Source organism: Epinephelus fuscoguttatus, linkage group LG17 (assembly GCF_011397635.1).
Source record: "Epinephelus fuscoguttatus linkage group LG17, E.fuscoguttatus.final_Chr_v1".
NCBI lineage: Eukaryota > Metazoa > Chordata > Actinopteri > Perciformes > Serranidae > Epinephelus > Epinephelus fuscoguttatus.
Genome location: NC_064768.1, coordinates 15,070,632 through 15,096,339, shown reverse-complemented (window position 1 = coordinate 15,096,339; position 25,708 = coordinate 15,070,632). Strand labels below are relative to the sequence as shown.

General features: G+C 40.1%; 2 protein-coding genes across 5 annotated transcripts in view; both read left to right on the top strand.

Annotated features, from left to right (window-relative positions):
• The first annotated feature begins 1,851 nt into the window (after positions 1–1,851).
• Positions 1,852–17,757, top strand: si:ch211-195b13.1 (STKc_SGK domain-containing protein). Of its 2 annotated transcripts, none has more exons than XM_049602661.1 (13): positions 1,852–2,131; positions 12,059–12,134; positions 12,927–13,005; positions 13,097–13,137; positions 13,235–13,292; positions 13,387–13,470; positions 13,615–13,746; positions 13,835–13,947; positions 14,092–14,215; positions 14,319–14,414; positions 14,505–14,660; positions 14,771–14,860; positions 15,779–17,757. In XM_049602661.1, the coding sequence occupies exons 1-13, from the start codon at positions 2,104–2,106 to the stop codon at positions 15,941–15,943; spliced, it is 1,242 nt and encodes a 413-aa protein (XP_049458618.1). In that variant the 5' UTR covers positions 1,852–2,103; the 3' UTR covers positions 15,944–17,757. The 2 variants fall into 2 exon arrangements, with proteins under 2 accessions (XP_049458618.1, XP_049458617.1); XM_049602660.1 differs by lacking the exon at positions 1,852–2,131 and adding an exon at positions 11,308–11,547.
• A 1,917-nt stretch (positions 17,758–19,674) lies between these two features.
• eya3 (EYA transcriptional coactivator and phosphatase 3) overlaps positions 19,675–25,708 on the top strand; it is a 28,494-nt gene continuing 22,460 nt past the window's right edge. For 2 of the 3 annotated variants that reach the window (XM_049601835.1, XM_049601833.1), the window contains exon 1: positions 19,675–19,795. The gene's annotated coding sequence lies outside the window, so the exon portion shown is untranslated. The remainder of the gene's footprint in view (positions 19,796–25,708) is intronic. The other variant, XM_049601834.1, reaches the window with a different exon arrangement.

Here is a 25,708-nt window from a genome sequence, read left to right as displayed (position 1 = left end):
CATGTCACCTCAGACAAAATGTTATAATGTAGAGACCCTTCTTTTATCAGCACTGCAGATATGTCTGCACAGACAAACATCATCATCAGTGAGAGCTTTGTGTCAGAGTAGAAAATTTAGGCTGATCAGTGCAGCTTATTACTGCATATAGTCTTCTCTGCAAGTCTTTTGGGGCAAGTCTGAGTCGAGACTTTTGTCCTTGAGGGCAGAGCCAGGTCAATTAGCATGTTCTGTAGCATAAAAATGCATTTGTTTGCATGCACTTGCAATTTCATCCAGCTCTTTTTTCTATGGCGGTTGAGTACAATCTGCCAAATAAACCCAATTTAAAAATCATAGACTGTAAAAAATAATGGACATGGAGCTACTATGAGGTCACCAATTGGTTTGCGAACTTCTCTTTCAAAACCTCGAGTTTGGCAATTTGGCCATCACCATTGGCCAACGTCTGGAGCCAGCCTCAAGTAGCCATTATAGGAACTGCAGTTTTTGGCACTTTCCTGTTGGCTTAATGTTTTAGCTCTGGAGGTTGTCAGCATAGACAAACTGCTATTGATGTTGGAGGTCTTTAAGGTCTGCTGTCCATCAAAATAAAAAGGCAGTCCCTTTCATGCTCAGGCCTTAACTTACTGTATCCAGACACAGATCACGTTGAAAGATCATGTTCAATTTGTCTGTAACCTTTAATGCTGCTGCAGATCTGCCTTGAAGCAGAGCTTGATTAGGAATTCATTTGCTAAATCCTAGGTAAATCAAAAAACAATCTCTAACAGTATGCAGCTGAAATAGTGGAAACAAAGACATCTCGACTGCGGTATTTGTCAATTATTGCATTGCATTTTTTTTTGCTCAAGAGCACACAAAGGGGAGAGAAAGTAACATAAACACTTTATGATATAATGCAACAGCAATGCAGCAAGTGTTCCTTATTGAGGCTGTACTTTCTTACACTTATAATACCAATCTGAGTCTGTCAGTATCGTAAAACAAACACTTATAGTGGACATAAACTGACGGTGCTAACATGCTCTGAGTTGTTACCATGTAGATTGTTTTGCCGCTACTGGCTGCAGCCTTGTCACTTAATACTGGACCAGTTCTTAAAAAAGGCTGTTCCCATCACTCACTTAGACACAAAATCATGGTAAAATGGAGTCCTGGTTGAAAATTACCGAAGTTACCCTTTAAGTTATGGATTTATCACATCATCCTGTCATCAATGTAGATTAAATACAGTATGACTGTAGTTCACTTGTCCGGCTGACATAGTAAAATCATAATTTAACACAGCACCTCTCTGTGTGACTAACAGCCCAGCTCATCAGTGATGCTGCTGTTGCTCCTGCTCGTCAAACCCTCACAGACCTCACACTTCATCACCTAGCATTCATTGAATCAGATGGCCTACAGCCCGAGGCAAACACCTAACACACAATCAGGGCTGTCGATGTGCCTCACCGGATGATTTTACCCCTAAACTCCTCAGAGACAGTAAATGAAGGAACTAGGGGAGGCTGATAAGCAGCAAACTCATCACACTGTGCAGCAGTGACCAATTAAAAGCAGATTTAAACACCTCGCTGTCTGTTCCCTGTATTCCTCAGGTGGTTCCCCTGTCATGGAGACCGGTTTTCTCTCCGGCGGGACTCCCACACTCACGGGAGCCGTAACCAGACACCTGCTTTTGTTTTGTTAGAGGCTCTCCAGGTAGATAAAAGAACAGATGAGGACGGGGGTGATGGGAAGAGGTGGGGGGGGGGATGGGGGAGGGGGGTTAGAGGAGGAGAAGCAGGTGCGTCACAGATCTTTGGTTTCAGCTATTTGGTCTGAGCACAGGCAGGGTGATCAGAGGAAGAAACGGCTGTGAGAAGAGGGAAGTGCAGCAGGGAAAGTTATTTGCCTAGCAATCAAGACTTTTTCCGTCCAGAGCTGCAGTGAGAGCCATTGACAAAAGAAGACAGAGAAGGAGAGGGAGGAATATTTTACAGGAAGATCACATCTCTCATGCACTCAATCACCTGGACGCTGTACAGCAGCAGCCAGACGTTCATTCATCAGAGACTCTCTGCCCGATAGCGAATATAATCAAACACTAAGGAGGACATGAAGACTGGCAAGAAATCCTTCATAGGTAGGCGCTCCTTTAATTCACTGTCTGTGTTATGTGACTGTCTGGGGAATGAATCTGCAGCCTCTCAGCAGCACAGCAAAGGAGGATGCACCTTGAGACGTGCAACTTTTCCTCTTCTGTGGGTTAGCATTATTGTTACAGCTTGATAATATAAATATTTTCCTGTTTTTTGCCTATTCAGTCATGTGATTCTTGTATTATTATGACTGTTTATTAACTATTTAGCCCAATCCTCCTTCTTGCATTGCTCCTCTGTTTGCTCCGACGTCACTGCCACTGCTTGGATTGCTTTTTGGCTCCATAAAACTAGATGCATCATCCTGCACTCCTCAGTCTGTCCTTGCATTATATGGTTAATTTTGTAATGTCCAACGCAGAGACTCTTCCCTCCTCCCTGCAGCACCCCTGCTCCTCATCTCATTTGTCACCTGAGAGGATAACAGCTACCACCAGGCCTCAACGTTGAAACCAGGATTGAAAGGATCGGATGATTTTGGTGTTCAGTGATAGCATAATAAACAGTTTTGTTCCCACAGTTACAGATGGAAAGGCAGGGCTAGGAATTTCAAATTTTAAAGTCACATTTGCCCCTTTTCTAACAGCTCCTCAACCTTTAAGCAGTAAGGTTGGAAAATGTACTTATTTGCTCTCTTGCAGAGATAGATGAGACAACTGATACCACTCATGTCTAAATGTGAAGCTACAGCTAGCAGTTAGCTTAGCATAGCATAAAGACCTTGCTCTTTCCAAAAGGTGATAATAATAAGCCTACCAGCGCCTCTACAGCTCACTGATTAACAGTTCATATTTCCTTTGTTTCATCTGTTTTGCTGGTTGCATGGTAACCTCACTGTGACAACAAGACTGCAGGAAGTCGCTGTGCCTGACCAAGAAATCATCCAGTACATCACCCCCCTATAAAACCACAACTTCTTGTTTTTATAATGTGGTTTCTGTAGATATTTCACAGCACTGTATGTTTCCATTTTCCTGTGCTAAGATAAGCGAACAGGCTGCTCGCTGACGCTTCAAATTTACTGTACAAACATGAGAGTGATATTGATCTCATAATCAAACTCTTGAAAGCAAATACGCTTATTGCTTTAAGGGCCCTAACACATCAAGCCGACAGTTGGTCGATGGTCAATGTCGGGCCGTGAGTGAGTGTCTGTCGCCCTATTTTTTTGCAGTGTGACAGGCACTATTGGCACTAGTTGGGCCTTGTCAGCCCTTGTCGGCTGTTTTGAGGCTGACGCAGCATATTGAATCTGCGTCGGAGCTGGCAGAGCCCGTCAGCGAGTGAAATCATTTTGATTGGCAGTTCGGCTCGGATGATGAGAAGAGAAACAGAAATGAGGAAAGCAAACAAACCAATAAGGTCAAGAGGAGGGGAGAGCTCTTTAGCAGAAACAGATCTATTTGCTGTTCATGTGCTAACTGGCTAACTAGCATCTTGAATCTGTCCTGTCAGTCTTTCATTTCCCTTTTTGAGTGAGCAATCTACCACAGAGTTATTTTCTCTCACGCAGGCATAGAACATATGTGCTAGTTGGTTGTTGTCTATAGTCTCTGTGGCGCGGGAGTCTGCCTTCATCGCTACCAGTTCTTTGATGTCAGTTTGGTGTGTCTAGGCCTTATGGCTGCCACCAAACTCGGATGTCTCCTTTGTATTCTTGTTGGTGTTTCAGGCCGTTAGCCATGGTAAGATGTACATATTTAGCCTCCACTCTGCAGCCTCACACAGCCAGCCCATAACCTTTGCTTCACTCATTGTGGTCTGGAAAAGCTCATAAGGTATTTGTTTGGATTAGGGGCAACCTGAGTGGGTGTGGACCTAAATTACTTTATAGCTGATTGGATCAGACTCTAACCAGTGGATTGAGATTACTCAACACTGCTCTTACATTTTCCTGCACCTGACTAAATAAATGCCTCACTTGCTGGGCTTTCATTGCCTATTTTCAACTTTGAAAACCACGCTTGAAATTCTCTGAAAATATCAGCAATTAAATCAGTTTTAATGAGACAAACACACCCTCTTGATCATCCACATTTTGTTTTAGCTGTTGTTGACAAGGTTCCAGAGATGCGAGGCCACAAATTGCCCCCCAGTTCAAATTTGTAAAACAATGCAGCTTGTTGTCATCATCTAAATCCCTTCACACACTTCATTAATTGGTTTTGGTTTCCAGCTGCCATACTCAATTGATTTTCTGTGGAGATAAATATCTCAGAGCGGTAACTGACCTCATGAAGTTTACGCTGGATTGTGGGGCTATCAACACTCAGGCAACACACTGGATCAAATTATGAACTTGTGGAGTTGTGTTTGCTTTAAAATATATTCATGTTGATGTTCAACAAGCAGCTTCACTGAAGTTTCTGTGGTTTTGTTTGCATATTTCAAGCCACTTGTTGCTCATATATTATCACACTGTAGCTGGCAGGGAACAGCATTCAATGACGGAAGTCACCACTTTCAACTGATTCATATGTTTGGCCTGTATGAGAAGTGCATTTTGTGAATGAGAGTCTGGTGCTCTAAATGACAATGTCTTTTTATTGTATCTGCTTCCTTTTTTTAACGAACTGTTTTAGTCTCAGTAATGCACAGGCTGTGTAGAGTCACATACAGCACCAGAGTAACGTCTAGCAGAGCAGAAATATGATGTTAGACTGGAGGCAGCACCAGACTGCATGAGGACAAAGCTCATCTTACCATGGTGATAGTAATAGCAGTAATAGCAGTCACATTCATATAATTAATAGAGGCATTCCGGTTGGAAATAGGCATGATCCTCCCACTTTCTTGGCAGCAAATTAAAGTAATGCTTCATTTGTAATAATTTGGCAGCTGTGTGTGTGTGTGTGTGTGTGTGTGTGTGTGTGTGTGTGTGTGTGTGTGTGAGTCATCACATAAGAGAGCAAACATTGCTTTGCTCTTTTTTATCTGATGAAGCAGGCGTATGAGCAGTCATTTAATCCCCTGTGGAGAATGAAGAAAATAAAAATCACATCTCATCTCCTGCCAGGGAATTCAAGAGGGACACAAAGACGAAAACACAATTCTAACTCTGGTTCCGTGAGCCAAAATCAGCTCCCACTCATGGGGTCCTGAGGCTGCAATGTAACACTAACAGACCAGACCGCCACCTCCGGTCTGTATTGCTGTGGTTCTCTGTATGAGTAATGCCAAGTGCCAAGAGTATGCGAGAGAACGATGCAGACGACAACAAAAAAAAAGCTACTAATAAGAGATGTGGTTTAAGCAGAGATGTGTTCTCCAGTGAGAGCAGAGGCTGATGAGGTTGGTATGACTATGTGGGTGTGAAATACACAAGGCTTCCATCGCTCCTCACAGCCAGTCAACAAGACCCTCATGGTAATTAGAGATCCTCCATCCTCATTAGCCAACAGCCTTCCTGCCAGCCCTACAGTTGGTCAGTGAGGACTGTTTGCCTGTATGACTCATTCCTCCACCTTTTGCTGCCTCCTACACAATACACTGTAGGCAAGGCAGGTAGAAGTCAAGCTTTCCATGTATTACATTTGAGTCACAGAGTTAAATCATCCAATTTTCTAAAAAATAACGACCTGGCAATCTTTTAAAAACCCAGAGGGTCGTTTAAGAACACTTACAACTGCTCTCAAGGTATTTCCAGAATCCTTGAAGACTCTCCTAACCATCTGGGCCCACTGTGCAATCATGAGGTTTTTAAGCTGTTTCCTGAATTGCAACTTCTTTTCCAAATCCAAACATGGTAGCTGGAAATGGCATCTCCCCTTACGCAGTTTGCACATGAACCAAAATATAAAAATGTATAAGATATATTGGTATATACTGATGATATGTTCCAAAAATCCTAAACAACACAGCTATAATTTGTGAGTGTTTTGCAAAAAGAGTTAGGAGCAGAGGGGGGGACAAGTCAATGTCACAAGTAAGTCTCAAGTCCCAATTTAAGTACCAAGTCAAATCTGACAAGTCAAGAGTTTCGAGTCCCAAACAAGTCATAATGCACTCTTCATCAATGTAATGCCACTTTAACAAAAGAGTAATAATGTATTAAATTTACTTAATCATGAATACTTTTTAAAAACTGTATTTATTTATTTATGTCTTTATTAACTGTATTTACTTCTTCTAAACAAGTTTGCTAAAACAAGCGGGACTTGTGCTAACACTGTTAACCAGTGGCATACCACAACTGAATGAATTTTCTATGTCTCTGTCCATAAGCCAGTAATTCGTGTATAACCCACATTTTTGGAGGGCTGAGATCACAGACGTGCTGACAGGAGTAAAATATAGAGAAGGAAACAGTCCCATCATGTTGGAAGTTGAGTTGGTGGATAGGTCACAAAACACAGGACTTTCCCCAGGAGACTGCTGTTTGGTACTATGTGAACTTTGAATGAGCTTAAAATTTAAGGTTTATTTCAAGGTATGTCAATACCACGTTTCTTTTTCTAAACCTAGCTACGTAACTTTACTTTCCCAAACCTAACTTCTGTAACTTTATGTTAAGCACGTAACTTTACGTTAAGAACATAATGTTCAGTTCAGTTCAGTTCAGTCAGCCCTCTGTTAGCTACTTGCTCAGCACCAAACAGCAGTTAGAGACCAGCTGGTGAACATAATGGAGCTCTTAACAGCTAAAGAGACAGATATTTTCCTCAGGAGTTGATGGAGACCAAAAACAGAGTCAAACGAGAGTGAATATTGGACTTACATACATCAGGTGGACACAAACATGACTCCAAATGAATGATAATGTTGTTCCATGACTGCTGGATGTGTAAATAAGCAACTGGTTGCCAACATATCATCTTAAAATGTGATGATAGGTCAATAATGTGTTTTTTCAGCTGAAGGGGTCAATAAAATCAATTGTTGCAGCTTTAAGGATTCTAGAAATACTTTATATACTTTACAATACTTTACAATTTTAAATCATCTGGAATTTTCAAAGATTGTCAGTTATTTGTTTTTCAGAAAATCGTACACGCCTCTGTGTCTCCAATGTAACATGAGAGGCACAAGCTGGAGGTTAATTTTCCAATGCAAGGCACGCACCAACCTGCAACCCCAGAAAGAGCCTATAATCATGTGGCACAAGAGGAACCACGCTGAGGCAGGGGAGTTATGATGGATGGCATCCTGTGAGGGTTGGAAAGGCTTTTTACCGGATCTGTTGGCAGGTGACTCACACGACTGCTTGTCAGCGAGCAGAAGTGCTGCTTGTCTGCTCAGCATCAATCACACGGTTGGACAGAGCGACAGAAAGCGCGGGGGGGGGCTTTTGTGAAGGTGCTAAATAAAAGGCTGATTAATCTGGCACTGCAGAGACATTCATAGAGAAACTGAATGAGTTACCATCTCTAATGTGTGTTTATTTGTCGCAGTCTGAAGCCTTCTACAGAAGAGATAATCTTTGTTTGTCACAATAGGAAAGACTCTACTCAGACATGACGTGAATGTGAGATTTCTTCGCACTTCTTACTCATTTATAAAAAGGGGAAATACCTCTTTAGCCATCTGTGTTTTGCTCTACAGCACCTGACTTTCTGTTCCATCAAAACAGAAAAAAAACATAGATGTGGCAGGGGAATGACGCTGTTTGAGGGAACTACCCAAGTCATGTTTGTCCTACACGTTACCAGAGACGATAACATGATACACTTGAATAATTCAGAGTAAGACTACATCAGGTGAAGAAAAGGCTTCACACAAAGCCTGGAGAGAGGTGTCGCTGTCATGTAATCCGATCCAGTGTGTTTCTGTGTGTAAACAGAGCTGAAGATGAGCTGTTTGCTCAGGTAGCCTTCCAGGGTAGGACATGATATGCTGCTAGCTCTACACCAGCTAGTTTCTGTTTGAGCCCAGGCCACAGATAAGGCACTTCCTCCTTCCCCAATACAAGAAGAACCTGTCCTGTGATGTCTCACTTCCTTTAAATTATGTAGGACTGTCACATGTCAAACTGGAGACAGAACCCAGGAGTTCCCCTCTGACAGATGAATGAATCTCTGAGGACTGAAGCAGATGTTTTTAAGAACAGTGGTGGAACAAGTACTCACATTTAGTTTAGTAAGGGGCCGTGTTCACCAAAGCGATTTTTCCTGAGGCCAACGTATAGTTTTAATTATTTGCAGTGGGAGCATGGCATATTTATGCTACGCTAGAACGGGTGGCAACAAAAGCTGACTGTTGCGTCTCGGCCAGAAAGTTGCACATACACACACCGCAAAGACTACAGCTGATGGCCAACCAGCACGTTCCTTCTGTAGCTGCATTCAAAAAGGGAAACTATAATTCCTTCTTTACGCTAATTAGCCAGTTAGCACATGAACAACCCAATCCAATGTTGATAGAACAGAGCATACTTACTACTTGCTAAAAAGCCCAATGGCTAAAGACAAATAATCTCACCTGATTTGTTTTGATCTCACTCCCTCTTGACATTAGCCGATTGTTTACTTTCCTCTCTTCCATTTCTCTTCTTGTGCGCTGAGCTGAACTGTCAATCAGAGTGATTTCATTCACCAACAGGCTTCACCATCACCAATTCATCATGCAGAACCAGCAGAAAAAAAAGAAGCAGATGGAGAGGACAAAGGGCAACGATGCAGGACACACTACATTGACTAGGGTGACAGACGCTCACCGACAGCCCGATACTAGAAATAATTTAATATACTGTATATATATGTATTATTATTATTATTATTATTATTACACGTTTCCTCTCATAGATCAACACAGACTGGCGGGTCCATCCTCTCTCTCATTATGTGCTTCAGCCTTCCCTTCTTCCAGAGCAAGTACTCTGCTTTGCGCTGACAATATTACTTCCGCAGATGCTCCCTTTCATGGCAACCAAAGTGTCTCAGCTGAAAAAATGCTGCCCCTTTCAAAGCGCTCTCAAGCACTCCCAACTGGGCGTCTGATAAGGAGCGCCTACCATTTTTAGCATGGAGAAAACGTTTCAATTGACACATGGCCTAAAAAGAGAAAAACAAAATGACCCCAGTGAATGTTTAACATAGAATATTGTGACATTAATTTTACTGATACATTGTGTAATCAATGTTTTACTGCTCTTCTTCGTCAAGGTGAGGTTTGTTCAAAGGGATATTTTGCCAATTTGTAGCCAGCTTTGTACCATACCAATGTAGGTAGTATGTGTAAATGAACTGTGGTAAACTTCCCTCAGATCTTCTTGCTCATCTCTCAACTCAAATCCACCAGATGATGCAATTTTCGCCGGCTCTAGGGCTGTTGCTCGGACTACAGATTGCACTATCACATTTTTGTATGCCCACCACCACACAAAGAGTATAGGAGCGGATCGAGAGAGAGACTCGCCCCACTCACTCTCAAAACAGCCAAGCTCACATTAATCACCAGCAGAAGTGTTTATTGGTGTGGTGCAGCGCAGTGCATTCTGGTACTTGTAATGGTTTTTACCTCTTGAGCAAATGCAAATGCTACAGTCCTTTTCTCTGTTGTCTCTGGTCATATTAAACAAATTTCAAAAGTATTTCCATCTTTCTACTGCATAGACAGCCCAGTTTTATGAAAAAAACATCTTTCCAGCAGTAAATATACTAAAGATTATTTCATTACTGATTAATCTGGGTAAAGTAGTGAAAAATATCCAATGGTGATCAAAATATTTTGTTGTAGTTTGACCAAAAAGTTAGACCAAAACTCCCCTACCCAAAGAAGTTAAGTTAAAGCAGCAAATTCTCACATATGAGGAGCTGGAAACAGAATATTATTTGCATTTTTTTTCATGTTTTTTGCATGAAAAATGACTGAAATGATCAATTTATTGTTGAATCTAATTGAAGAATCAACTTATGATTTCAGCTTCGACAACAATGCATCATATTTTGTAGGGCTGCAGGATATGCAATTATATTGCAATTATTTTGACTGATATTGTGATCACAATATGCCTTGCATTTTTTTAAAAAAATAATATTTCGATTGATTGTGCAGCCCTAATGTTTTGTATGTAAAACATTAATCTCTTAATCTGTAACTATGTAGTTACCAATAATTGCAGTAGGATTAAAAAGTACAATATCAATACAAAAGAGAAATACTGGAAAACACCTCATGACTGTACTTAAGTAATTAGTTACTTTTCACTACTATCATTAGTCTCACTTGTGAGATAAAACACCAATAAGCAGTGCTGAACACTCATCCAAAATCCATAATTGCTCTGCCAGTGATCAAACACATTAATCAGCACACATCAAATAACCTCATCTCAGAAATCACTAATGCTCACTGGAAACTTTGCTGTGCGGCTCCCTGTCCTCCCCAGGCAGTATAGCTATCTGCATTATGGCACAGTTATGTAACTTACAGGGTTAGTGGACCACATCTATGACAGCTGGGCTGATCGCTGCTTCAGCTTAGTCTCAGCATGATGTCATATGTGGTTTCTCTGAATTTATATAAGTCTGCTAGGCCAAGTCATCTTTATAACCTTGACCTCATCGGCCACAGAAATCCACTAATTATTTAGAATGACAGCACATGGAGCTTTGTGGAAATTGCATGGCTTTAAACAGAGGATTGGATCCGAGCAGAATTGTTATTATTATTTTTTCATCATGCATGTTTAGCCTGTATGTGGATTTCCAGGGCAGGGTTAGAACCTGCAGCTGAGCTGCAGCAGTCGTGACATACATTTTCTCCACGTCCTTTCGGGATAAAGCAACTGCAGAGAGCAGCAGCACATTTTGGGTCTGCAGGACACCAAAAAAAAGCATATCTGCTCTTGTTCCTGTGATTACAGTCGTTTCCTCCTTCTCCTAATCACTTCACTTTAATCTCTTTTGTATGGGTGCTGACAGCCAGTTGGAGGGTTCCATTCTGAGAGAATGATGAAGAGGAGGAGAGGGCGACGGTGGGAGGAGGTGGTGGTGGTGGTGATGATGGTGGTGATGGTGGGAGTTCTTCTTCTCACCGCCTCCACCTCCGCCTCTGCGGTGAGCTCTCCTCGTCATCCCCCTCCTCCTGCAGGCAGAATATGGCTGCAGCGGAATCCCGTGATGTCACGCAGTTGCCGTGGTAACACGGGTGACGTAAAAATGGGCGTCACTTTAAAAAAAAAAAAGGTACCACGTGCTCTGTATATATAAACTGGCTCGCACAGTGTGGGCAGGAGCAGACTACAGCGGAGCGTGGACTGTTGAGCTCTGCCGGGTCTCATTTTTTCTACAGTCGTGACACGGCGATAACTCACGGTTAAAGGATCGTACGGGACATATTATTGTTGTTTTTATTCCTGTGTTTTTATTGGATTTTTATTTATCTGTAAACATGGCGGTGACTGAAGCTGGATGTGATCTAACTTACTGCAAAATGAGGGGGATTGTCGCTGTTCTTACCGGTGAGCAATAATAAAACAATTATTACAGTTCATATTCATCACTAAAGCTGCTCATGTACTCATTAGATAAGTATTTACTGGTATGTGTTGATTCATTAGACAAACGGCTGTCAAAAGACGAATTAGACCTACATGCAAAGCGCTTTTTTTGTTCTACTTTCAGAGACATTTTGCAAAAATATTATAAGAAATGGCAGCAAATCTGCCTTTAAAATCGCAAAACTGGCTATCTGCAGTGTAATGAGAATCTAGGATGGAAAATGCTTTGTTGGCAACCACTATTGGTGCCTGAATGAGTGACCCAAGTGGTTGCATAACCTGTAAGCCCGCAGCATTAGAGGTCTATGCACAACACGCAAATCTGCCCTATAACGGGATATTTGAAAGTGAGAAACAGCGGATTACAGCTGCAACACTGATATTTTCTCCTCTAGTGGAAGATCTCTGCATCATGCGTGGTGAATGATACTCAAACACTGACAAATTATTCCCCCTCTGTCTTCCTCTGCAGCTTTCATCAAGGAGAGAAAAATGGGGTTGAATGACTTCATCCAGAAGCTGGTGTCTACCCCACATATCTGCCAACAGTGAGTGTTTCTTTAAAAATGATATTCCACAAATGGGAAAACTGTGTTTGATTTGGATGGACCATTGGCCCCGAGGCACAAGGAGCATCTCTGGGTCATTAGTCACTTCCTGGCTGTAGTGTTTATTTCTGATCATTAGCCCATTCATGATCAGTGGCCAATCCAATCAGCCACCTGCGTTTGGCAGGACATTCTGTGAAAAGTATAATCTGGGTCTGAGAAGGTGGGTGCAAGAATAGTCCTGTCATGACAAGCCTGTTAACAACCTCCCTGCTGCCTAATCACCTTTCAAGCAAATCCTCTCTGTCCCCTAGACGAGGATAAACCTGTAATTCAGTTATTGCATGATACAAGGCTCGTCCCATCACAGCATCAGGGCCTGGTGCCGTGAAAGTCAAAAAAACACTTGTGTGCAGCATCTGTCTCCTTCAGGTGCTCCAGAAGGAAAGGGCGTCTGATCTGGACCACTGAGTCCTGCAGAGCTGTCTGAACCCTCTTGTCATGGGTCAGCGGCTTAAGCCATTTGTAAGACAGGTTAGGCTGTTCACATGCAGATGACCGTGTCCTAAACTTGACCTGTCTGGATGTTTCAGACGGTCAGTCACACCCCAGCAGGGAGTGGCCATTCAGCTTTTTAGTCTCACAATCCTGAGATTTCACACTTAATCATCAAATCTTCAAATTATCAAAAGAATAAATAAATAGAAAAATATGACAAGTGTGAGTCATATTGTTAAAGTTTAATAGCTGATATAAAAATTCATTTCATAACCAGCTATGTTTTCTTTTCAGTGTTGAAGTCAACAACTTCCTGAAGATTGATGAGAATCAAAATGAGGAGGATGGAAATGATCAACTTCCTGAAAGTCTGGTGAGCAGAAACTGTTTACTGACTATCATACTTGTTTTCTTTCCAAAATATGACAATGTATTCATGAATTTCCTCATTTCATGTCTTTCAGATGTACCTAAATTCTCAAAGTTCACTGGCTGAGGACACTCAGTAAGTAGCCTTATCAGTGTAAACAGTTTAGTACAATAGATAAGCCTCACTGTGAGTCATTAGAAATCCTAAACATCTGTTTGCTTCTCTATGTTAGGATCAAACCCTGTGATTTTGACTACCTCAAAATCATTGGCAAAGGCAGCTTTGGAAAGGTGAGTCTCTTTTTATGCCAATAAATTCCCTTAACTGCTCATATTTGTCACTGCTGCAGCACCATCACTGACGCAAATGTTTGCTCTGTAACAGGTTCTGCTGGCTCGACACAAGGAGTCTGCCAAATACTACGCTGTCAAAGTGCTACAGAAAAAAATCATCATGAAGAAGAAAGAGGTGAGTTGTCATCCTATGTAATGAACTACAAGTAAAACTCCAGAGGTTATGATTAAACACCATACACAAACCTCCATATTTCTTCCGTTTCGTAAATGTCATTGTGATGAACACACTATATTGACTTCTATTTGTCCACTCCAGCAAAAGCATATCATGGCTGAGCGCAGTGTGCTGATGAAGAACATCAAGCATCCCTTCCTGGTGGGGCTGCACTACTCCTTCCAGACCACTGACAAGCTGTACTTTGTGCTCGACTATGTCAACGGTGGAGAGGTAAGTTAAAAGCTCTCAACACCCACAAATCAGGTCAGAATATCAAAGTGTTCTTCAGGCTTATGCTGACAGATGTTTTTCTCTCCAGCTGTTCTACCATCTCCAGAGAGAGCGGATCTTCCTGGAGCCAAGAGCCAGGTTCTACGCTGCTGAAATTGCAAGTGCACTTGGCTACCTCCACTCCCTGCACATTGTGTACAGGTAATAAGCGATCACACAGCACCCCCTAGTGGACATTTCACAGACATGACATATGCTGAGCTGTATTGAAGGAGGAAGTGTATAAGAGTAGCTTTGTAGTCATTTTTGTAACAGCTTTCTTCCTTTTCTTCTTGTTCTTCACAGGGACCTGAAGCCTGAGAACATCCTGTTAGACTCACAGGGTCATATCGTCCTCACAGACTTTGGCCTCTGCAAAGAAGGCCTTGAGGCCAACGGTACAACAACAACCTTCTGCGGGACACCAGAGGTACAAAACAAACCTCTTATTATCAATGCAGAAAAACTCTAAATAAACAACTAAATGGTAATTTTCAGACATGAGTTAAGTCTTTTTCTCCCTTTCCTCTCAGTACTTGGCCCCTGAGGTTCTCCAGAAGCAGGCTTACGACCGCACAGTTGACTGGTGGTGTCTGGGATCAGTGCTCTACGAGATGCTCTATGGACTGGTAAGTGAGATCAGTGAGTTTATGCCTCCTAGTACAACTCTACCACCTGACTATATATTAAATTAACCTATGGCTGTTTTTGCTCTACAGCCTCCGTTCTACAGTCGCAACACAGCTGAGATGTATAACAACATCCTGCACAAGGCTCCTGTGCTCAAGCCCAATGTGTCAAATGCAGGCAGGGAGCTGCTCGAGGGGCTCCTGCAGAAGGACCGCACCAAGAGGCTGGGAGTGAAGGATGATTTTGTAAGTGCACACAGCTGACCCTAAAGCACACATGACTCAAAGACAAGTCAGAGACCAGTGAAGCTTGTTTGCTATTAATCTGCTAATTCAGAATTTCCTTTTCCTTCCAGCTTGAACTCAAGTACCATTCCTTCTTCTCTCCAATCAACTGGGAGGACCTGATGGCGAAGAAGATCACGCCTCCATTCGTCCCTGCAGTGGTAAGTTCAAACTAAAGGCTCTTTTTTTCCCCCTTTACATAGGAAAATAGCGCATTTGAAACATAGAAGCATTCTTTATATTGGCATAGATAGATCCACTAGACTGCACTAGAGGGCAGAGTCAAAAGTCTCTGACAATTCTTTTCACTTTATTACTGATTCATTCTTTTGCGCCATTTATAAAATGTCTTCGTCGTGTCCTCTAGTCGTGCTTCAACTGAACTATGCTACACTGCCCCCACAAATTCCGGTGGTACTGATAGTTTTTCATTATCATCTTGTCTATATAATGTCATAAAGCAGTGAAAATCAGTCAAACCAACTCTACAAAAACAAAAATATTCAATTTACAATTACACACAGCTACAAGTAATGTACCCTCATAATTAACTGTTTGTCCCATTAAATGTCTTGCCAGTAGTGAAAAATGCCCGTTACAGTTTCTCAAAGCCAATTGTGATGTCTTCGAAAGTCTTGTTTTGTCTGACCAGCAGTCCAAAACCCAATGATATTCAGATTTGTATCATTTCAGCCAAAGAAAACCAGAAAATATAAACATTTGAAAAGCTACAACCAGTTTAATTATTGCCATTTATATGCAAAAAATGCCTTAAACTTAAGAATTGATTGTCAAATTGGTTTCTGAGTGAAGAAAATAAAATTTAAAAGATCATTATATTCATATATATCAATTTATTGCCCAGCCCTAAAAAATAGACTGTAAAAGGGAACAGCAGAATGACTGTAATAAACATTAACAAAGAGATAGAGTGAGAAAGCACAGCTGCTACCGTGTATCGATACTGCTGAAAATGTTTGAACAATTTTAAATATTCTGAACTTATGTGTATTGCTAAATCAGTATTTTTGACAACACTACATTACACATCTAATTCCTGTTCTTCCTGGTTTTCACAGACTGGCCCCACAGACCTCCGACACTTTGACCCCGAGTTCACCCACCTGCCCGTGTCCTCCTCTCTGTGCAACGACACCCTGACTGTGACCAGCAGCGTCAAGGAAGCAGCCGGAGCTTTTCCAGGCTTCTCTTACGGGCCTCCAGCAGAACACTCCTTCATGTGAACGCCAGCATCTCGGGAGCTCACAACAAACAGGACACAAGCTCTGGGTTGAGAGTCTTATTTTGACAGAGGGACCACACTGGAGCAGCCTGTCTGGGGAGACATTACAGAGCCTGATTAGAGGATCTAACTGACAGAAAGGACATGAATTCCCGGGCGGGGGAGGGGGGGGGGGGGGCATAAAAAGTGTACAGATGGGGACTCTCATGTTACCACACCACTGGCCCTACTCTTCTGCCTCAACCATCTGATACTACATTACATGTGCCAACGGTGGATGCACTCTGGGGTCATAAAACATCACTGTCACAGCTACTGGTGAAGTGACATGAAGAGAAGTGCCTGAGGTTCGAAAGGCAGTTTGGACGGGAAGAGCTGGCTTTATCAAAAAACCACAAAACTGTTTCACCTGTTTGGACATTTGACCAGGGCGCTAGCCGTTAAGGTGGATGCCTTCTTCAGATGTATGTTAAAACTGTTCTTGTTTCAAAGTTCACAACGCATTGTTATTTTCATGTGAATGCTCAATTGCACTTGAGGAAACAAGGGTCAAGAAAAGCTCCGCTTTAACCATCAGCAACTTTGGATTAGACATCTGTGTATCATCTTTTTATTTCATATCTCTGCTTGGGACGAAGAAATAACAGCATTTCGATATTTTACACTAATATTTGGACCAAACAGTTAACTATGGTATGCTTTAACACAAACACTTTTTTTGACCAGCTTGTCCTCATCAACTGAAGATCAAAGTTTTACCGTACTGTTTAGAAGAAAAAAGTTACATATATTTTACTGCAAAACCAAAAGGGTTTCTGTGTTTTAATAACTACAAACATTCACTCTTTACTTTTAAGGCAGTTCTGCATATATTATAAATAAGTTATAAATGTCTAGATTAATATTATATATTTCCTGTATAGCAATACATTTTATTTTTTCCAACTTATTTTTCATTTACAACCAGTTACTGTGTTTATCTATATCTGCTGTTTATGAAGGACGATTCTCTTTGATCAGGAGAGTGCGATACAGAGTTCAACCAGCAATAACAGGCCCACATCAATGATAGCACATACTGTATATCAAACTCCTTTTAAAATTTAAGTGATTGCTGTTTTATTGCAAACACTCCAGACGAAAAATATAATGATATTAATGTTTTTGTATTTATGCATCATGTAGAGAAGAACTGTGAATGTCTTGTGCCTGTCCAGGGCGGCCTGATCCATATTTACTGTATGTACATATCTCTTTTCCCTGAACCTCTTGGTCCCTTTCTGGAAAGTAATCTGTATAAAAGAAAGTGCTTCATTAACTTGAAGAAAGAACCACCAGGCGGAGCAGACGCTGGCTTTTCACTTACAGTGTTAAGCCACTGGCCTACTGCGTAACATGGTTCTGGAAAGTGCAATAAAATTGTGTTAACTCAGAATGAATGAATATCATTGTATCTCATTAGCAGTAAGTTATAATTTATGATCTGATGTTCATTAAGTTATTAAGAGAGGATCTTCACTCGAACAGAGATTGTTCATGACTTTGTTTTGCCCCACTGAGTTTCCATATTTTAGCCGTTTGCATACGGAGAGTGGATTTTCAAGCCTGCTGAAAATATAAATAAAAAATGAAGGCAACACACAGTTCTAGATCATGTTCTTCCATATTTGGAAGCATTACTTTTCTGTTTTGTATTTTTTATGTATATTTATTTTCATGCCACTGCTACTGTATAAAGAAGATAATTTACATGATCAACTGAAATATTGAAGTGTAATCTGTGTCAGAAATGGCAAATAAATTCTCTAAATCCAAGGCAAGTGTGCTGTTTTTTCTTTGCAATGCTACTAATGTTAATGATAACTCACTACTTAACCTAACTAGAAAAGCACTCGGAGATCGCAGACCTCCGCCAAGCAGCTCGGATTTCCGGCCATTTTATTATTTTATCCACTTCGCTTCAACCGATCACCACCAACATTTTATCATCTGTTCCTTGTCCCATTATCAACCTTTCCTGAAAATTTCATCAAAATTCAGAACTTTTTGAATTATTTTGCAGACAAACAAACAGACAAACAGACCAACGCTGGCGAAAACATAACCTCCTTGGCGGAGGTAATAATCTTACACATTATAGTAGGGTAAGTGTTGATTATTTTCATTAACAATTGGTCTAAAAAATGCCCCAGATGAATGAATCATTATAATAATTAATAATAATTAATAATTAATAATAATAAAGCCCAAGGTGGCATCTAAATATTTTGTCCAACCAAGCATCCCAAAAAAAGACATTCAGTTTATTTTCACAGAGGACAAAGAAAAGCAGAAAATCCTCACAGCTATTGGCTGGAACCAGAAAACAGCTAACAGGTCATTTTTCTTCAAAAAGGACGAACATTACTCAGCTATTAAAATAGTTGCAGGTTAATTTTCTGTTGACCGACTTAGCAAGTAATCGACTCATTGTTTTGGCTTTGCTTGTACTCTTTAACTGTTGTTCTACTATTTAGGATTAACCTTCCAAACAATTAAACATTTTATCATTTAACTCTCTGGATGTGCTGGTACATTTTAAAGAGTTTTATGTGACATTTTGTCAGTTTTATATCTTTCATTTTGGTCCTAAATAAAAAAAATGTATTCAAAAGTATTTTTAACAATTTGAAAATGACAATTTATCTTAACTTTTAAACTCAACTCAGCAGTGGTAAAAATACTCTGATCTTTAACTTAAAGGAGCAGTGTGTAGGATTTAGTGGCATCTAGTGGTGAAGACAGCAGATTGCAATGTACTGAAACTTCTCCTACGTGCCAAGCGAGAACTCCTGGTTAGGATTCCTTCAGTGTTCATCACTCAGGAGGTTTATATCGGGAGCGGAATTATCCTCAGAGATCTCTTTTCCTCCGAAACGACAGACCAGATGATTTAATCGAGTCTAAACACTGAATAAAGCAGTTTTACGTTACAAATCAGCAATTCTCTAGCACTGCCAGCCCAGCACGAGCTAATGTGTGCGCACCTTTTTTCTCTGATTTCTGAAGATCCAGATGTTTGGGAGTTTTTTACCTGAAGCCTAATTATCCACAGTGGTCTCTTCCTCTCCAGAACAATTAGGACCAATGAATTACACCAGTAAAATAGAGCAGTTTCATGTTAAAAAAGTGTTTTTCCGATACTGCTCATCACTTAAACACTTAAATGCCAAAAGCAAATGGCCCTAGCTAGAGGTATTAGCATCAGTGAATGGCAGAATGGCAAATTCTGTATTAAAAAATACTACTACAAAATAGTAGTAATAATATGACATTATAATTTCATTGTTGTCAAAATAATGTAGTGCATTAAAAAGTACAACATTTGACCCTGGGTTGTTGTGGAGCAGAAGTAGGCTACAAACTGAAGTTCAAGTAAATATACAATTTGCACAGATACACAATGTGAGTAAATGCACTTTCCACCATTGACACTCAGCTAGCTTAAAATTAGCCAAATTAACTATTTTGTACAAATTCTCCAAGTTGTTTGACATGAACATGTCTTTATGAGAAGCACCGCCCCCTGTCAACATTTAACGAGACGGTTCATCTGTCCAAATAACACATGTTTGCAGTCTGTCTCTCTCACCTGTGTTGACATACCGCCACACCTGTCGTCTCCCGTCACTCACCACGGTGTCTCTCGCGCCAACTAAAGGACTCCTGTGAATGAACACTCTGCACATGCGCAGTAGGCCCAGCAACGAAAACTTCCTGCAAAATAGTGCTCCCTAACAACAGACAAAGCTTGACACTGTGGATTTAGTTGAAGACGCACAAATAAAAGCGTTTCTTGTTCACTCCTTCAATGGTAAGACATGGTTTAATCATTTTGGTGTGTCCGTAGTGTTTGTTTCGCGATTGGCTCCGCAGTTGGGTGCATTTGGGAGTGAGATGATTTCACACGATGCCATTTCAATACCCGCTCCAATGGCTGCTGGTGCCGACTAATTTCTGGAGCGCAAAACTTTAGTGCCTGAGCCAAACTAAGCAACTCATAGCCAGATTTGTTATCTCACCAACATGACCCTAGGGCAAATTAGCTAGCATGCATGCAAAGTCGACGAAAGATGGCACCATTTTTTCTATAAGAATTAAAGGAAAACAGTGTAAATGCAATGACTCTGCCTGCTAACGTTGGGAAGCTAATGTTACTGCTGAAGAGCTTGCACGGTGCCGTCTAAAAGCTGGGGTGCTACGCTCAATTATACTCTGTTATAGTTTCAGTTAGCGTTAGATGTCTGAATGTAGCGTCACGTGTTGACTTAACAGATCGTGACTGAACCTTTCTGAGTTTGAATTCAAGTTAAATAAGCTGATGTGTTACAGGAGGTAGGCTGATGTCAGACTTCACCTTCACAGCAAACCGTCCTCGGCTGGGTTATTTGCTGGATTCAGCTAACGGTTGTCGGCTAACAGCTGACAGGGAGAGGAACTTTACCTTGAGCTAATGCTGTGCTGTGTCTGGATTTCTGCCAAAGTTAATGTTAATTTGCAGTGTGCAGGATAAACGACACTAGAGACATGGGCATCAGATCAAACAGTGTTTGTAATATGCAAACAATGAGTTTCAATTAAAACCAAATCAGCAAGCCTCAAGACTGACAAAAGCCATATGAAGATCTTCCGGTGATGCCTCATTTTATAGGTCCAATATATTCTTAGAAAGGAACAAATATGACTGTATTTTTATAGGGAAAAATCGATACCCACAGATTGATCTGTAGATTATATTCTCAATTAACATTACTCGTCTGCTCTACAAAACATTAGAAAACAGTGAGATCGGCCTTTTACTATATTCCCAGAACCTAAAATGACTTAATCAGATGTCTTGTTTTATCCAAACCCCACATATTACATTTATTATAATGTAAGACCAAAGAAAGCTGCAAATCCTCACATTTGAGAATCTGGAAATATCACATTTTTGGGCATTTTTGTTTGAAAAATGACTGAAAAGTCTTTATGAAAATAGTTGCTGATTAGTTTCTCTTGGTTAAATAATCAATTAATTTAATAACCATTAGTCACCATTGTCACGATTATCTCTATATTGACTTATGGAGGTTGTTTACGTGCATGTTTGTGTACACAAGAATGTCACCAAAAGTGTGGCCAGCATGATGACAGAATATACAGCCTTTTTTCACAGTGAATTAAATTAAATTTAATTGCTCTTTGAAAGGGTGTACTTGCATTATTATGCTATTGTATTTTATTATATCAGTGACATGAAATGGTCTTAAAATGAGGATCTCATTTATCACAGTTATTTCTGGGACAATAGATCGTCCAAGAAAAGTAGTTGTGACAGGCCTACTAATCGCAGCAGATCAGTTAGTACTCTACACTAATTGCAAGCATAACTGAGTATTCAGTTCAGCTATAAATGCTGACATTTAAGATCATTTCTCTGCAGGCAAGCAAACAGTTTACACACTTGAATAGTAAAGTTACAATTAATAGTCACAGTGGCTGAGATGGAGGGCGGTATTTGAAGTCATTTCCTTTTTAACAATTATGTAATGCTTTCTTGATGACTTTTTAAGGAAACTATCAGGAAATTACACAACCTGCAAAATAACATGTTTCTGACTTTTGTTTGTCAAATAAATGTGAATCTATTCTAAGTCCAACACAACCTTTGATGTTTAGTTAAGCACCCAAAGCCACTACTTACCTGATTTTCCCTGGTCTGTGATGTCCCCTAGACTTTATACTAAACGCTTTAGGAAAAGGCAGCAGTCACTTGAGGCACAGACCTCTGAGGGATCCTGTGTCAGGATTATGTTGTACCTCATATAGCACTATTCAACCACGATGCTGGCAGAGGAGAGGAGACTGTGAGCAGCTGTTACCGGTGGCAACAGCCAGAAGGACGATCATTTCTTTTTTGTTTTTTTGTTTTTTGTATACTTATCTTTATTATTTCATGCTGTACACCATGAGGTTTTTGTCACTTAGGTTTTATTGGGTTTTTAAGGTAACACAATTGCACATATTTTTTGCTCAGAGTACAAAATCACTTGAGTAGATACAATAATTGAACATAATAAAAGCAAAGTAAAGTGAAAAAAAGAAGGGAAAGAAAAGAAAAAATGTGCTTAAAGAACATAAAGCTTGTGGGAGAATACATTAATAAAGAAAGACATTTTTTCCCCTTCCAGTAATTGTCTTCCTCAAAAAGGTGCTTACATACAGTGTGGCAGTATCCTTATACTTTTTCTAAATAAACTGTCCACTTCTGCCATCTTTTCGCTAACAAGCCTTCCCTCAAATGTAGTACATGAGTCAGTTTTTCCATTGTCCATATTTCCTGTATGATGTCCAGCCACTGGTTCCGGGTAGGAGATTCAAGTTTGTACCAGTTTCTAGTAATGGCTTTCCTAGAAGCTGTAAGAAGTACCTTAGCCAAACAGCGATCTTCCATCTGCACCACTGGTGCAATGTGTCTCAAGTACAAAGTAACACATGTCATTGGAATCTTATATCCAAGCACCTTGATCAAAACTGAGTGTACATCCTCCCAAAATGATTTCAATTTTACACAACTCCAAAAAATATGTGTATGATGTGCATTTAAGGAACCACATTATCTCCAACAGGGCTGAGGTGTTGATAATCTTTTACTTTGGATCTTAGGCGTAATAAAAAAACGAACCACGTTTTTCAAATTAAACACCCTCCATTGTTGTGAACCAGTGGAAGTGTGTTGGAGTTCACATATGTCATACCATTCATCTGATGTAATTTCTACTTCTAATTCGTCTTCCCATTTTGATTTCAGATATAATCTTGAATTGCCCTTACATTCCATAAGACTCTCGTAAAACCTGGAGATTACTTTGTTACAATTACTATTAGATTTATATGCACTCAGCATGACATTTATCACTGAATTTATCATTTGTGTACTCTCCATTTTCACTTCCTTATTATAGTAATCCCTAAATTGTATGTATCTGAACAGATCACTGTTTTGTAGGCCGAACTTAATGTATGGAAACTCTGCAATTCTTTATTTTCTATTACCGTACCTGTTGTCTTAATACCTTTTATTGTCCACTGTTTGAATGTGACATCACCTTCCCCTGGTTCGAACTGAGTGTCAAAGGCTATCCATCTGAGTACTTTCTGGTCTTTCCATAATTTGAATTGTTTGACAAATTTAAACCAGAATTCTAGCGTGCCAGCAGTTATTGAATCTATTTTATCTTTAATAACAGAGGGAATTCTCTTTTCCCCTAATACCGATTGAACCTGAAACCTTTAAAATATGTCTCAATTTCCTTCCATCTTGCTATATAATTGTCATTACACCAACAAAACAGATATTGGAACTGGGCTGCATAGAAATATTCTTTCAAACATGGGAGAGCCATTCCTCCTTTATGTTTGGCTAACTGAAGTGTTGCAAATCTCACTCTAGGTCTCTTTTCATCCCAGACAAACCTAGATATAAGTTTGTCCCAGGCTGTAAACTGACTCTGTGGGACCTCTACTGGTAGAGCTTGGAATAGGTACAGCAGTCTGGGTAAAATGTTCATCTTGATGGCATTAATCCTACTGCCAAAATCCAACGGGTATGTGGTCCGTCGCTCAATATCTTGTCTGATGTTTTGGATTACCTGGTTATAGTTCACCTCATATAACTTACTTTGATTTCTTACAATATTCACCCCCAAATACCTTATCACTGTCATGTCCCATCTCAAGTCATATCTTTGTTTGATAGCTTCTGAGGGAACATAATTAAATGTTAGTAATTGTGTCTTTGTAACATTTAGTTTGTAACCTGCGTGATAGTTAAAATCTTCCAAGACCTTCATCAATATGGGAAGGGAGGCCTCAGGTTCTGTTAAGTGAATCATAACGTCATCCGCAAATAAACTAATTAAGTGTTCACTATGTCCTTTTTTTGATGCCTTGTAAATTTTCATGTTGTCGAATTACCTGGGCCAGTGGTTCAATATAGATGGCAAATAACGTCGGACTGAGGCAACAACCCTGCCTAGTCCCCCTTTCCAATGTGATTGCTGGTGATAGCGACCCATTCACTTTGATTCTGGCTGTTGACTGTTGATAGAGCGTTTTAATACATTCAACTGATTGTTTGTTAAAGCCAAATCTTTCTAAAGTTTGGTAAAGGAATGTCCAATTGACCCTATCAAACGCTTTTTCTGCGTCAAGGCTTAGCAATACTGTAGCTTTATTTTCCTGTTGTATTTTCTCTATCAAATGTAAGGTCCTTATAATATTATCATGCGTTTGATGACTTTTAATATATCCCATCTGGTCTTCGTCAATTAAATCTGGGAGAAGTTGCTGAAATCTTTTTTATCGATGTATACAATTTGTAATCGGTGTTAAGAATTGAAATAGGTCTATAATTACTACTATTTTCCCTATCTTTCCCTTCTTTTGGGATTACTGTTACGATTGCCTCTTTCCATGATGGGGGAAGTTTACCTACGTATTTAATCCAGTTGAATGTTCTCAGCAGGAGGGGGGATAGCTCTTCTTTAAATATTTTGTACCAATCTGATGGAAAACCGTCACTGCCTGGAGTCTTATTTGATTTGGAGTTGCCAATTGCATTCTTAATTTCCTCTAAAGTAATTTCTGTTGTAATAACTTTGTTCTGTAATTCGCCAATGCTAGGTAAATCTAGTTCGCTTAGAAAGTTTTTCATTTCTTCCACTGTAGTTACAGAGGATTCTGTATATAGTTGTTTGTAATAGTTTAAGAAAATGGTTTCTATTTCTTCTGGATGCTGTTTCAATTGATTTGTTTCTGGGTCCTGTATTTTACAGATGGTGTCTACTTGTTGTTTTCTCAGACGTCGGCCAAGTAGTTTGGCTGCTTTAGGTCCCAATTCGTAATATGCCTGCTTCATAAATCGTGACTTTTTCTCAATCTCTTGTTCTAGTATATCACTGATCTGAGCCCTTAGTTGACGGATTTTGGCTAGTAATTTTGGGTCACTATTTTTCTTATGTTGTTGTTCTACATGTGACAGATCCAATAAAAGTTTATTATATTCAGCAGTCCTTGCTTTTTTGCTTGATGTTGCTAGAGCTATCATTTTACCTCGTATCACCGCCTTCAATGAGTCCCATAGTATAGACGGATCTACTTCCCATTATCATTTAAGTCTAAATACTCTTTTATTTCAAGTTTGATTTGTTCTACAATTGCTTTGTTATTTAACTCACATTCATCCTCCACACTGTATTCCTCCTCCTTCCATCCAGTTGAATTGTCAAATACACTGTGCTGTGGTCGGATACATCGGTTACTCCTATTCTACATTCCTTCATCCTAAAACAGTCTCCTTTTTGCATGAAGAAATAATCTATCCTGGAGTATGTTAAGTGTGGTGCTGAGTAATGAGTATAATTCCTCTCAAGCGGATGAGCGTACCTCCAGGCATCAAAAAAACCCATATCCTCCCACGCTGTATTGATTAATTTTGTTAGCTTGTTTTTATTATTCTTTAAACTAGTTGTGTCCATATCTTGATTTAGTATTACGTTGAAATCTCCACCACATATGCAAACACCCTCGGTCTCCAGTGCTATCACATCAAACAGTGATTTGAAAAATGTTTGTCACGGTCTGGAGGTGCATATACATTTATCAGGGTCACCATATTTTCTTCGATTCTCCCCTTGACAATTACATATCTGCCCTCTTTATCTTTTATATCTTTACAAAATTC